Source organism: Heterodontus francisci, chromosome 37 (genome assembly GCF_036365525.1).
Source record: "Heterodontus francisci isolate sHetFra1 chromosome 37, sHetFra1.hap1, whole genome shotgun sequence".
Lineage (NCBI taxonomy): Eukaryota > Metazoa > Chordata > Chondrichthyes > Heterodontiformes > Heterodontidae > Heterodontus > Heterodontus francisci.
Genome location: NC_090407.1, coordinates 39,954,487 through 39,969,003, shown reverse-complemented (window position 1 = coordinate 39,969,003; position 14,517 = coordinate 39,954,487). Strand labels below are relative to the sequence as shown.

General features: G+C 44.5%; 1 protein-coding gene across 4 annotated transcripts in view; it reads right to left on the bottom strand.

Annotated features, from left to right (window-relative positions):
- The window catches only part of LOC137352266 (guanylin-like), a 31,601-nt gene extending 21,315 nt beyond the window's left edge, over positions 1-10,286 (bottom strand). The window contains exons 1-2 of one of the 4 annotated variants that reach the window (XR_010969663.1): positions 10,061-10,286; positions 5,814-6,042 (exon numbers count right to left, since the gene is read on the bottom strand). Coding sequence is in view for 2 of the 4 variants with exons in the window: in XM_068017553.1 (XP_067873654.1) it covers positions 10,061-10,132 (72 nt within the window). In the remaining 2 variants the exon portion in view is untranslated. The remainder of the gene's footprint in view (positions 1-5,813; positions 6,043-10,060) is intronic. The other 3 variants (XR_010969662.1, XM_068017553.1, XM_068017552.1) reach the window with 3 other exon arrangements.
- Positions 10,287-14,517: the final 4,231 nt, after the last annotated feature.

Sequence of the window (14,517 nt, the reverse complement as noted above, 5' to 3'; positions counted from 1 at the left end):
GTCCTGTTAGAATTTTAAAGGTTTCTATGAGATCCCCCCTCACTCTTCTGAACTCCAGCGAATATAATCCTAACTGACTCAAACTCTCCTCATACGTCAGTCCCGCCATCCCAGGAATCAGTTTGGTAAACCTTCGCTGCACTCCCTCTATAGCAAGAACATCCTTCCTCAGATAAGGAGACCAAAACTGCACACAATATTCCAGGTGTGGCCTCACCAAGGCCCTGTATAATTGCAGAAAGACATCCCTGCTCCTGTACTCGAATCCTCTCGCTCTGAAGGCCAACATACGATTTACCTTTTTTACCGCCTGTTGCACCTGCATGTTTACCTTCAGCGACTTGTGTACGAGAACACCCAGGTCTCGTTGCATATTCCCATCTCTCAGTTTATAGCCGTTCAGATAATAATCTGCCTTCCTGTTTTTGCTACCAAAGTGGATAACCTCACATTTATCCACATTATACTGCATCTGCCATGCATTAGCCCACTCACTCAACTTATCCAAATCACTCTGAAGCCTCTCTGCATCCTCTTCACAACTCACCCTCCCACCCACTTTTGTGTCATCTGCAAAGTTGGAGATATTACATTTAGTTCCCTCATCTAAATAATTAATATATATTGTGAATAGCTGGGGTCCCAGCATTGATCCCTGCAGTACCCCACTAGTCACTGCCTGCCATTCAGAAAAAGACCCGTTTATTCCGAAGAAGGGTCACTGACCCGAAACGTTAACTCTGCTTCTCTTTCCACAGATGCTGCCAGACCTGCTGAGTGGTTCCAGCATTTCTTGTTTTTATTCCCGTTTATTCCTACTCTTTGTTTCCTGTCTGCAAACCAATTTTCTATCCATAGCAATACACTACCCCTAATCCCATGTGCTTTAATTTTACACGCTAATCTCTATGTGGGACTTTGTCAAAAGCCTTCTGAAAGTCCAAATAAACCACATCCACTGGCTCCCCCTCATAAACTCTAATAGTTACACCCTCGAAGAATTCAAGTAGATTTGTAAAGCATGATTTCCCTTTTGTAAATCCATGCTGACTCTGCCCAAATCTACCACTGTTCTCCAAGTGCTCTGCTATAAAATCTTTGATAACGGACTCTAGAATTTTCCCCACTACCGACATCGGGTCTATAATTCCCTGCTTTCTCTTTCCTTCCGTTTTTAAATAGTGGGGTTACATTAGCTACCTTCCAATCTAAAGGAACTGTTCCAGAGTCTATAGAATCTTGGAAGATGACCACCAATGCATCCACTATTTCTGGGGCCACTTCCTTAAGTACTCTGGGATGCAGGCCATCAGGCCCTGGGGATTTATCGGCCTTCAATTCCATCAATTTCCCCAACACCATTTCTCTACTAATACTGATTTCCTTCAGTTCCTCTCTCTCACTAAACCCTGTGTTCAAGGTCACCGTTTCCCTCAATTTCAATGCAGGTGGATACTTTCATATGGGAGCAGGCGACATTAGCAATATCTCAGTTTGCTGTCCATCTCTGCAATGGGGTGGTGACAGAGGCCCTGTACAGAAGGAGTGGGGGGCCTGTACAGAAGGAGAGTGTGTTCTGTACAGAAGGAGAGGGAATCCTGTACAGAAGGAGTAGGGGACCCTGTACAGAAGGAGTAGGGGGCCCTGTACAGAAGGAGTAGGGGGCCCTGTACAGAAGGAGAGTGTGTTCTGTACAGAAGGAGAGGGAATCCTGTACAGAAGGAGTCGGGGGCCCTGTACAGAAGGAGTGGCGATCCTGTACAGAATGAGAGGGAATCCTGTACAGAAGGAGAGGTGGGCCCTGTACAGAAGGAGAGATTGTTCTGTACAGAAGGAGAGGGGGTTCTATATCGAAGGAGAGGGGGGTCCTGTACAGAAGGAGATGGGGTTCTGTACTGAAGGAGAGGGAATCCTGTACAGAAGGAGAGGGGGTTCTGTACTGAAGGAGAGGGGGTTCTGTGCAGAAGGAGAGTGGGTTCTGTACAAAGGAGAGGGGGACCCTGTACTGAAGGAGAGGGGGTTCTGTATAGAAGGAGTGGGGGTCCTGTATAGAAGTGAGGGGTCCTGTGCAGAAGGAGAGGGGTTTCTGTACAAAAGGAGAGGAGGTCCTGTACAGAAGGAGAGGATGTCCTGTACAGAGGAGAGGGGGTCCCGTACAGAAGGAGAGGGGGTCCTGTAGAGAAGGAGAGGGGGTCCTGTATAGAAGTGAGGGGGTCCTGTACAGAAGGAGAGGGGGTTCTGTACAGAAGGAGAGGGGGTCCTGTACAGAAGGAGTGGGGGTCCTGTACAGACGGAGAGGGGGTTCTGTATAGAAGTGAGGGGATCCTGTACAAAAGGAGTGGGGACTTCATTGTCTTCTCACTGACCAGAGAGAAGCAGGAGAAGCGAGCACATGGATTTCCCTGGCTGGAGGGATTCCCAGTGGTTCACGTGCACTCAACTGCACACTCCTAGCTCCATGACCCCATATGTTAATGAGGATATATTCCATAACCTCAAAGGCTACCAAACTATCAATGGCCAGTTGGTATGTGGCCAGGCCCAGCGGAACCTCTTGATGAATGCCCACTATTCTGGCAGCAGCCAAAACACATTCATCCTGTGCCATAACTGCCATGTTTGGCCTACTATGAAGAATGAGAGACTGGCTGCTAGGTGACCATGGATTTCTGCTGTACACCTGGCTCGTGACTCCCTCTCACCACCCGACCACACGAGGACAGAATAGCTACAATGACAGCCATGCAGCAACCAGGAATGGCACGGAGCAAACCCTCGGCATCTTGGAACAACCACACTGGAGGGAGCCCTCCAGTACTTGCTGGAGTGTGTCTCTAAGCTCATGCTGCACCCTCCACAACCTGGCTCTCATGCAGGTGCAGCCCTTGCCACCAAACCTTTGGAGGCCACCTTGGGTGGAGGACTAAGAGGAGGGGGAAGGGAGGAGGCATCCAGGAGAGCTCTTAGCTCTGGACCAGCTGGCTGTGAGACTCAGACTCTGGTTTCCCCCGAGATGTCACCCCCACATCACAGTTGCTCCCCAATTTCCCACCTTTCAATCCATCTGGTACATTCTCTTGATCAAATTCTGAAATAAAAGCCATCAACAAAAAATATTCCAGAACAACTTTATCCAACAACACTTCCACACGAACAAAACTGCAATTCACCCTGATGCGTTCCCTTACTGCCTGTCTTTCCTATACCTTTGCCTGTCCCAGTGCTCCTACACAGTGTTACCCTAGTGGCTGGTGGAAGGATGCTGACTCTCACTGGGGGAGACTGCAGATGGCCTTGTAGGATAACTTTTGGCAGCTTGGCCTTCAGGGCCTGGCTTCGGACTGCACCATCTCAGCATGGATGGCAGCAGACTGGGTAGGCTGGTGGAATGGCAACAGAAAGGGCGATGGCAGAGAGTCAGTGGTGGGAATATGAATGCTGTTATCCTGAGTGAGGGCAGCAAGTTGGTGCTCCTCGGAGCCACTGCCACTCACCCAGGGCAGCGCCTCAGCAATCCTAGCAACCTTCTGGAGGACAGATTAGTGGATAGCTATGACTGTCTGCATGCCGCTTTGGGCACTGGCATCTGTTAACCATGATGGCCTCAGTCTGGCTTGCACTGTCGCACGAAAGCATTGTGTGGTTTCTGTCTGCACTTCAATGGAAGCTGGGACATCAGCCATCAGATGCTGCATCGTGGTTGGGTTTGCAAGTGTTCCCATGGAGATGGCCACCACTTCCGTGCTGGATGGGCTGGGCTCCTAGCTCTGCACAAAGCCCTGTGCCAATATGGAGCCGGATTCCTCCATGCTCTTTGACAGTGACAAGAGACTCTGTGGCAGCCTGCCATGCACCAAGTATCTCTATGTGCTTGTCCATCGGTGTTCTCCTGTACACCACCCCATCAAAATGCCCATCTGAATCTTCAGCAGCAGAACCCATCTGCAGCCTTGCCTCTGGTAAGCTGGCATGCAAACTATCTTTTTCCCCTGGCCTGACTGCGCCCACTTATGCCCGGTGACTCACCAAATGCTGATCCTGACTCTATACTACCCTCTTAAGTTTGGACAATGCCAGCATCTGAGCTGGTGGCTCTGAGTTTCAGATCAAGTGATGGTGCTTCTTCATCAGAAGTCAGGTGTAGCTCTTGCCCTTCATCGAGAGGCTGCAGTGGCTGGTGAGGCGGTAGTTCTTGGGTATCTGAAAGTAGAAGTACAGAAGGGGAAGGTTGAGGTGAGGGAAGGGGGGGTTTGAGCAAGAGGTCTGTGGTCACAACATCTGTAGCTTGCTCTTCATGCCAGATAGCAGGGTGAGGGTTAGGTGGTATTTGAGAAGGGTATAAGGCAGAAACATGCCATCATCCTGAATGTACTCAGCAATGCCAGATACAATGACTTCTGTCACAGCCAGCCCAGTGATGTGGAGCACTGCCTCCTCCAACTGGCTCAGGTAATGCAGGTGTCCCTGTCCCCCTCTAGTTCTCTGTTGTTTCCTGTAGTTATGGTACACGTTGCCTGCAAATTCTTTTAAAAGGTACCTCAACCTGCACCCAAAGTGCTATAGCCGACCAGGTGCTGGAAAGTGGGATTGGATTGGGTGGCTAGTTTTTTCGACCGGCACGGACACAATGGGCTGAATAGCCTCCTTCTGTGCCATAATTTTTCTACGGTTCTATGGTTCTAAGAGAGAGAGAAGAATGTCAGTTGAATGCGTTGCAATGTGTTTGCGTGATGTACCTGCCATAGCTGAATAGCTAGAGGCATGTGGGCACAGCGAGAGGTGAGTGTGAGGCTGGCAGCATTGGTAAGGGTGAGAGCATGAGGTAGAACATCTGAATGTTAGGCATGAGTCCTGATTCCTGATAGGTGAGTTAGGAGAATGTGGTACATTGAGCGGTGTGTGAGGTTGGTTGTGCGGTTGAGCAGAAAATGTCCTTTGAAGATGCATTCACTGACCTTGGTGACCCATGTGAGGTCATTGAACTTTCTCTGGCACTGAGGCCAGACGCCTTGTGGAAACATGGGGCTGAAATTTATGAAAGTGGCAGTGTCCCGACACTAGGCCAGAAAGACGAGGGGAATTTGGGGGACCACTGGCTGCATTTCACGGCGCTCAGGCAGTTAACTGCCCCGCACCAGGGTCACTGTTCCTTTTAGGACGGGAGTCCGGTATCCAAGAGCTGTTGGCCAATTAGAGGGTCAGCAACTCAACAGTCTCAGCAGCCCCACCAGGAGCAGGAGCCACTGCTGAGACCAGGAGCAGTGCTGGAGGCCCGGAGTGCAGGTAAGTGGGCAGATACCTTCCAGGGTAATTTGAGGTAGACCAGGCACTTTTCAGGTCCGAAAGTGTGGCCTAAGGCCCATTTGTGAGTATGCGCGATACGCAACATACCTGGAGGATATCTCAAAAATTTGAGCAACAGGTGGAGCTAGCCATTTCGCACTGCTATTGTGCAGTAGCAACACGAGTGGTATTTTCCACCAACAGGATGCTGCCATCAAGCCAAAAAGGCGTTCTGCCTACCACACAAATGAATAATGTGGCATATGAATTCCAGTGCTGGTGCGATGCCAGGTACGTAGGCTGTATGTCCCAATAAGTTGCGGATCGTATCAGACAGCGCATCACTTCAGTTGTTTGCAATATGCAGAGTACTCAACCAGCCTGTACTTGCACAACTCAGAACACAATGTCTAATGTTAGATGTGATTCCATGATTGGACAGTACTTATTGAACAATCCTAAGTGTGCTAAGAATTACGCTAACAACTAATTTAAGATTATCAGTCAGGCTCGCAATGTGGCTCACTTACGCTTGTTAGAATCTACATATATTCATAAGCAGGGACCTGTCCTCTGCAGACAAAAGAAACATGTCCAGGCGTTGCAACTTTTTTGAATTAAACAAAACGTGGGGGTCAGTCGTTCCCTGGTGCATTCTCCATGGCAATGCTTAGAGTCGACTTGCCAACCAATCAGCACCCTTTTCTCATGTAGTATAAATTGTTGCTCCATTTAAAATTTGGCATTCTTGCATCTGTCCTGATGAGTGCAAGATGAGAAACTTCAACAGCATGTCTCTTTTTTCAGCAATACCCAAGTTCTGTACTACCAAGCGGAAAAATGTGTATCTTAACCCCTTGTGGATTGATTACAGTTTTTCAATACAATTAATGCACAATTACAATGTATAATTAGGGTGTAGCATTCTACCTATGTTTTTTGCTTCTGTAGATCAGGATTAATTGTGAATAAATTTGGCCAGTTGTTTCGCCTAAACTAAAGTATCTTAACAATGTGATATTTTCTATCATCCAAATTGGCAGGAGATGTAGAGGGTTAACTGTCAGAATTAGGCCATTCAAACTAGATTAGGCAAATTATAAAGGCATAGATTTCAGCTTGTAAGAGACCGCAATCTGCTCATGAAATGTATATAAGGAAAAGATGTTGGGGGAAAGATTGACTGTAACAGGCTGTGAAACACTTTTTAAAGATGAATGTTGTTGGATCAGGGAAGGTCCAGCTTTGGGAAAGCCTCTTGCTTGGATTCATTACCAAACCTTTAGTTTTCAAAGTTAGAAAGAAACCGGAATTTTTCTCACAATCAGGACGTTTTTTTTATTATTCCTCCTCAGGACATTGGCATCGCTGGCAATGTGAATTTTCATTGCGCATCCCTAGATGCACTGAGAAAGTGGTAGTGGGACTTGTATTATTATTTGGAGGGACTTGATACAAGTGAGAGGCTTGCTAGATCACTTCAGAGGGCAATTGAGACCCAACAGCATTTGTGTGGGACTGAAGTCACATATAGGCCAAGTTTCCATCCTTAAAAGACATTAATGAATCAGATGGGCTTTTACAACAATCTGACAGCTTACTGATACCAGCTTTTTACTTCCAGGTTTTTCATACTGTAATCAAGGAGATCGCATGGTTTCTCGTGGGATGGGGAGCATACATTTTGATATACACAAGATATCATAATTGTGTGGGTCAGGTTGGCTGGATCAGAGGGTTGTTGCATATGTTCATAAATTTTTATACTGGCATGGTGGGACCTGTAAAAGTGATTTGAGGATCTAAAAGCTCCCAGGTTTTCGTGACATTTCAGGGTTCAAAGAAGCAGAGGGTCACTGAGCTTGAGAGGTCAACTGGAATCCAAATGAGAAAAAAATTATTCTGTGCCAAAAATGTGCTTACGGAGAGGTCAGCAAAGCTTATCAGGAAGAGATCCAGTGCTGGGATTCTTCCCTTCTGAATAGGGTCAGGTTTGGAAGAATGTGTCTGGGGCATGTTGAGATGTTGTGAGCCATTCAAGCTGTGACCCTGCAGCAAATGTATTTAATGTTCAAGAAACTCTTCCATGTGGGTCGCTTCTCAAAGGAAGTGCGGGCAGGAGGGGGATGCTGTAAACCCCATATTTTGGCATTGTCCCATAATGAAACATTTTCGGGTGTGGTTCTGTGACTGCATTCGGATGTAGTTGGGTGCATTAGAGCCCTGAAATTAGAGATTTATTCAGCTGGGTTCTAGCTGAATGCAATAGTCTGAAAATTAGCACTGAAGTCTTCCTGTTAGCTCTGCTGCCTTCCAAATGATGTCTTTTATTAGGGTGTAAATCAGATATTTTCCCATTGAGTGCCTAATGGAAGAACACAATTATCGAAGATATGAATCTGGAAAACCTGGGTAAAAATAATACGCAAGGCATCAGATGCTCAGGAACATCTGAGGGTATGAACACGAGGAGTAGGCCATTCAGCTGCTCTCTATCGGCCTCAACGGCTTTTTAGGGAGACAGTTCCAGATTTCCACATCCTTTTATGTGAGGAAGTGCTTCCTAACATCCCCCCAGCTCTAATTTTAATGTTATGCCTCTTGTTCGGGACTCCTCCAACAGAGGACATAGTTTCTCACGATCTACCCAAGCAAACTCTTCAATAAGAACAAAGAACAAAGAAAATTACAGCACAGTAACAGGCCCTTCGGCCCTCCAAGCCTGCGCCGATCCAGATCCTCTATCTAAACATGACGCCTATTTTCTAAAGGTCTGTATCTCTTTGCTTCCTGCCCATTCATGTATCTGTCTAGATACATCTTAAAAGACGCTATCGTGCCCGCGTCTACCACCTCCGCTGGCAACGCGTTCCAGGCACCCACCACCCTCTGCGTAAAGAACTTTCCACGCATATCCCCCCTAAACTTTTCCCCTTTCACTTTGAACTCGTGACCCCTAGTAATTGAATCCCCCACTCTGGGAAAAAGCTTCTTGCTATCCAACCTGTCTATACCTCTCATGATTTTGTACACCTCAATCAGGTCCCCCCTCAACCTCCGTCTTTCTAATGAAAATAATCCTAATCTACTCAACCTCTCTTCATAGCTAGCGCCCTCCATACCAGGCAACATCCTGGTGAACCTCCTCTGCACCCTCTCCAAAGCATCCACATCCTTTTGGTAATGTGGCGACCAGAACTGCACGCATTATTCCAAATGTGGCCGAACCAAAGTCCTATACAACTGTAACATGACCTGCCAACTCTTGTACTCAATACCCCGTCCGATGAAGGAAAGCATGCCATATGCCTTCTTGACCGCTCTATTTACCTGCGTTGCCACCTTCAGGGAACAATGGACCTGAACACCCAAATCTCTCTGTACATCAATTTTCCCCAGGACTTTTCCATTTACTGTATAGTTCACTCTTGAATTGGATCTTCCAAAATGCATCACCTCGCATTTGCCCTGATTGAACTCCATCTGCCATTTCTCTGCCCAACTCTCCAGTCTATCTATATTCTGCTGTATTTTCTGACAGTCCCCTTCACTATCTGCTACTCCACCAATCTTAGTGTCGTCTGCAAACTTGCTAATCAGACCACCTATACTTTCCTCCAAATCATTTATGTATATCACAAACAACAGTGGTCCCAGCACGGATCCCTGTGGAACACCACTGGTCACACGTCTCCATTTTGAGAAACTCCCTTCCACTGCTACTCTCTGTCTCCTGTTGCCCAGCCAGTTCTTTATCCATCTAGCTAGTACACCTTGGACCCCATGCGCCTTCACTTTCTCCATCAGCCTACCATGGGGAACCTTATCAAACACCTTACTGAAGTCCATGTATATGACATCTACAGCCCTTCCCTCATTAATTAACTTTGTCACTTCCTCAAAGAATTCTATTAAGTTGGTAAGACATGACCTTCCCTGCACAAAACCATGTTGCCTATCACTGCTAAGCCCATTTTCTTCCAAATGAGAATAGATCTTATCCCTCAGTAACTTCTCCAGCAGCTTCCCTACCACTGACGTCAGGCTCACCGGTCTATAATTACCTGGATTATCCCTGCTACCCTTCTTAAACAAGGGGACAACATTAGCAATTCTCCAGTCCTCTGGGACCTCACCCGTGTTTAAGGATGCTGCAAAGATATCATCTTAAATACTTAAATTTGATCATACCTTAACCTTCTATACTCCAGGGAATGTAAGCCTAGTTTATCCTTGTAAATTAACCCTTTTAGCCCTGGATACTAAGGGAAAATATTTAAGAAGTAGAATGTGAGACAGAAAGATTAATAGTTTTCCTAAGGGTGGGGTGCTGATGTGAAAACGCAGGATATTGGCATCGAACAACCCAAAGACCATTGAGGTTTTTAAATGTTTGCAGGAGGGTTCATTGATCTATCATTGATTGGGAGGGACTTTTAATACTGTAATAAGTAAATAAAATATAACATTTAATAGATAAATGGTATATTGAATCAACCTTTGCATTTATAAATAGCTACAATGTCAAAACAATAGTTGCACCAAATATAATTTAATGTTATTGGCTTAGTTAATACCAGGCCATGATATAACAGAGTATTCTTTTGCATTCATTATTCTAGCCCATTCATTCCTGGGATATGATCCTCTCGCTATTAAATATTCCCCCAAAAATCTGCTGTACGTTCGAAGGAAATTATGACAAGGGGTAGTGTGCAAAGGCAAGAGTCTGTTACTGCACAGTCAATTTTAGAGAGAGTTTGAGAGACAATCTTACCCGAACCACAATATCTGCTGAGCGACTCTGCAAGCAGCTGGTGAGCAGAATGCAGGCCAAAAGGCTTCTCATGGCCACTGATGTCTGATGTTCCCCTCAAGCAAATCAATTCTGGAATTCTGTACAATCTGTCAGCTTGAACTGTCCTTATAAGATCCTGGTTTATGATTATTAAGTCATCTGATATAACACCAATAATATGGAGACAGTAGATCACAGTGCAATTAAAACAGTTCTTGTACAATGGCTAACAGAAGTGCCGTTATTTTAGACTTTAAATGTCATTAATGAGTAACAGAGTGTCGCTACTGGGTTACAAATAAGGGAAGGTTTCCTCTCTGCATTATGTGTGACAAACTTATAAATGTACCATTTGATCCAAATTAAAAAGAGTGTCCTTTCTGGAACAGTTTTTTTTACATTTTCGCACCAACAATTCTGTGACCTGGTGGCTGATGTGGTGTCAACTTGAGAACATACAAAAGCATGGAATTAGAAACAGATTTTTTTGAAAGGAAACCTACTTGACAGGCCAAAATCAAACAGTGAGCGGCTATTTGGCCGATTGTCACTGTACCAGCTCTCTGAAAGAGCTTCCAATTTAGTCCCACTCCCCTGGTCTTTCCCCATAGTCGTACACTTTTTTTCCTTTTTAAGTTTAGATCCAATTCCCTTTTGAAAGTTACTATTGAGTCTACTTCCACCAAACTTTCAGGCAGTGCATTCCAGCCCATAACAACTTGCTGAGTAAAGAAACATTCTCCTCATTTCCCCCTTACTTTTTGTCAATTACCTTAAATCCTCCAGTTACCAACTCTCCTGCCAATGGAAATAGTTTCTCCTTTGTGTACCCTATCAAAACCCTTCATGATTTTGGACATCTTTACCAAGTCTCCCTTAACCTTCGCTGCCGGAGGGAGAATAATCCCAGCTTCTCCAGTCTCTCCAAACAACTGAAACCCCACAGTTCAAAATGACAAGGAAAAAAGCCTAGGTAAATGCAGAAGTAATGACACAAAGCTCTGGTTTTAAAACTTCTAGATTGTACGAAGAAAGAAAGAATGAAGATAGTAAGGAATTCCATTCCGGCAGACGGAATTGTTTGCAGAAGATATAATAGACAGAACTATACAGTATTGAGAAGATAAAGAGAGAGAAAAGAGGGAGAAAGTATACAACATAAATGAACTTGCATTTATGTAGCACCTTATCACAAACACCCTGTCCTAAAGTGCTTTAAATAGTGAGAGATGTAATAAGTGGGCTCTATTAAGTGCGAAAAAAGTCATTCATCTGATTGTAATCATTTTCTTGTTGCCTGTATAGGGGATTGAGAGAGTTGCCCCAAGATCAATCCTGAATATGCAAACATGCTAACTTAGACTCTGAAGAGGAGAAAAAGTGATTGGCACAAATGAAACACAAAAGTTCTTGGAGACAACTCTAGCAACAGATCTGTGAAAACCCTATTGTAAAAGAAAAAAAGGAATTACATTTATATGGCGCCTTTCATGTCTTCAAGATGTCCAAAAGTGTTTTACAGCCAATGAAGTTCTTTTAAAGAGCAGTCTGTCGTACATTAAGAAATACAGCGGCCAATTGACGGGCAGCAAGCTCGCATAAACAGCAATGTGATAATTGACTAGATAATCTGTTTTATTGATGTTGGTTGAGGGTTAAATATTGGCCAGGACACCGGGGAGGACTCCCCAGCTCTTTGTCGAATAATACCATGTGATCTTTCATGTCCACATGAGATGGCAGACAGGGCTCAGTTTAACGTCTCATCCGAAAGACTGCACTAAAGTTTCGGCCTAGAACATATGCTCAAGTCTCTGGAGTGGCACTTAAACCCATAACCTACTGACTCAAAGGTGAGAGTGCTAGTCACTGAGCCGCTGACGTGAAGAGAAGAGATTGTTTGTTCAGCAATATTAATAGGCTTATGGCAACAGAAGTGTCCATTGAGCCTCCTCCTTCCATAAAGCATGCACAATCTATATTATCTTGGACTCTGCTCCACCCATTAACTATTGTGAGGAAAGGTTCTGTATAAATACTTTGATCCCCCCAATAATGAAGCAAAACTCCAGATTATCTATGCATATATCTTCAACCTTTAACATTAGCCTTCCATGTTTCAAAGAAACTGCCCCAACTCACCAACTCAGGAACTATTGTGCCCTGTGTCATATTTGAGAATTTCAGTCTTCAGCATCCCACCCTGTTTCCATCTTCCACTTATTCATTTCCTTTTTAGATCAGTTAATCAAAATGACATCAACTACATTTACTAGAAGTCCATTCACAGTCTGGATCAAATCATCTGCTTCTATCCATAGAATTTATCCTCCTCAGCATTAAAATAGCCTGGGATCCAATAAAAACAAAAACAACTCCGCAAGTCTTTCTTCATAATTTTGAGCCCTAAGTGCCATAAGTGTTAGCCTCAGCCTTCTCTGTTGCCCCTCTAATCGGAGGAATAAGTGCTCTGGGCTACTATTGAAAAGCCTTGGAGAGTCTGCCACCTACTTTGGATAGTTCCACCATGTTCTCCTATTCTGCAGAGGATTGTTTCCTGAATTACTATGCAGGGAGAAGGCTCTGAATCTTCACTACTGGATCTTGAGCTTTCAATCTTGTCCTCTAAGCATTTTTTGCATTGCTTTTCAAATTTGATGGTGGAATTATACCTTCCCCACATTCTAAGATGCCACTCATTCCAGATGCAGACTCATCAGGACTATATTCGTCCAGTAAGTAAACAGGTCCTTTGATCGCTATACACTTTTTGTCACTAGCAATGCTGAATGATACTGCATCAACATTGTAGAACCATAAGAGCCAGCAATAATCTTCGGACATTAGGCATGTGCTACTAACACTTTCCAAAAGGAGCAGATTTGGGAACAACGTCACAACATATGAAGTAAGGTGCCTACTTCTCAACCACAGCATCGACATCTTACTATCCAGTAAGCAGCCAAGTGCAGCCATTCTATATCGAAGATGTTTTAATTGAATTAACCTCATCTTTACACTTTGAGAGGCTAAATAATGTGTTAAGCAAACCATCGACCAACTCAAATATGTTACTTCAACCTCAAAATCCTCCTCCCTGATTATTTATGGTTTGTATTGTCACCCCTTTAATTCATAATTTGTAAACTTTGGCACAAAATGGGCTTTGTTGACTTCTTTCCAGGTGAAGTTTTTGAATTCCAAGGAATCCAAAGGCTGCTTCCCATCTCACGCATTGTTCGCTATTGCCTCTGAGGGCTCGAAGAACCCATAAAGTTGTTTACTAAAAAAAGTTAATTTGCAGATCCATCTAGCCAATATTAATCTCTCAACCAGCATCGCTAAAACAGGTGATCTGACCATTATCACATTGCTGTTTGTGGGATCTTGCTGTGCACAAATTGGCTGCCATGTTCTCTCCATTGCAACAGTGACTACGCTTTAAATTACTTCATTGACTGTATAGCGCTTTGGGATGTCCTAAACTCAGGACGGTGCTATATAAATGCAAGAATTTCTTCTGCTTTGCTTCCTGATTCACCTCCATGCAGAGCACTAAGCTTACTGAAACCTTTGCCATTTCACTGCTCACAGCCTAGTTCGGCTCAAGTCGACTGTGAGCTTGTATAGCCAGAGGCGGTTCAATTGGATGAGTTTTATGTCTGTAATATTAAATGGATCATGGTGTACGTGAGCAAGGTGTTCCCACAGGGATAAAACTAATATCACTTAACTTGAACTACACACTGTGTACAAAGGCGATCATGGAGTTGGACTGATGCCATCTGCAGAGCAGGCAGGGTGCTGCTTGGTTTAACTTCCATTTCTATATATGGGGAAGAAGCAAATGTTTTGCATATTCTGAAGGAGCAAACGTTACAATTGGTTGTTGAATGATAAGCTATCTGGAAATAGAAAAGGCTGATGTTGTCATGTGGCTTGTAATTGTGCTGTTTCAGGTTCCGATTCTGACCTTTTTACTCAGTAACAGGGACCAGATTAAAGGATCTGTGCAGAGACACATCACAGACAGTGTGGCTCTGTGAGCTCCAGCTCAGTGCTCCCGACCACCATGCACTTGAACAGGGGATCAGCACTAATGTCACATGTGTTCCTGAAAATACATGGAACCAATATAAAATAAAAATCACTTTACCGAATACACTTACAATGAGATTTTAACACTGAGAAGTTTACTTTTGGAGGAAATAATAACCTTTTACTCTTTTTTTTTAGTGGTGGGATGAAGATGATATTGGATGCAATGCTCTAATTCCCAGAATGTTGCATTCTAAGAATGCAGTTTGCAAAATTACCCAGCATGTGTTGGCATGACTCACTGAGAGCCACTGGCAGTGGGGTTCCTCACATTGTGACATAGAGTCATTTACAACACAAAAGGAGGCCATTTGGCCCATCGAGTCCGTGCCGGCCCT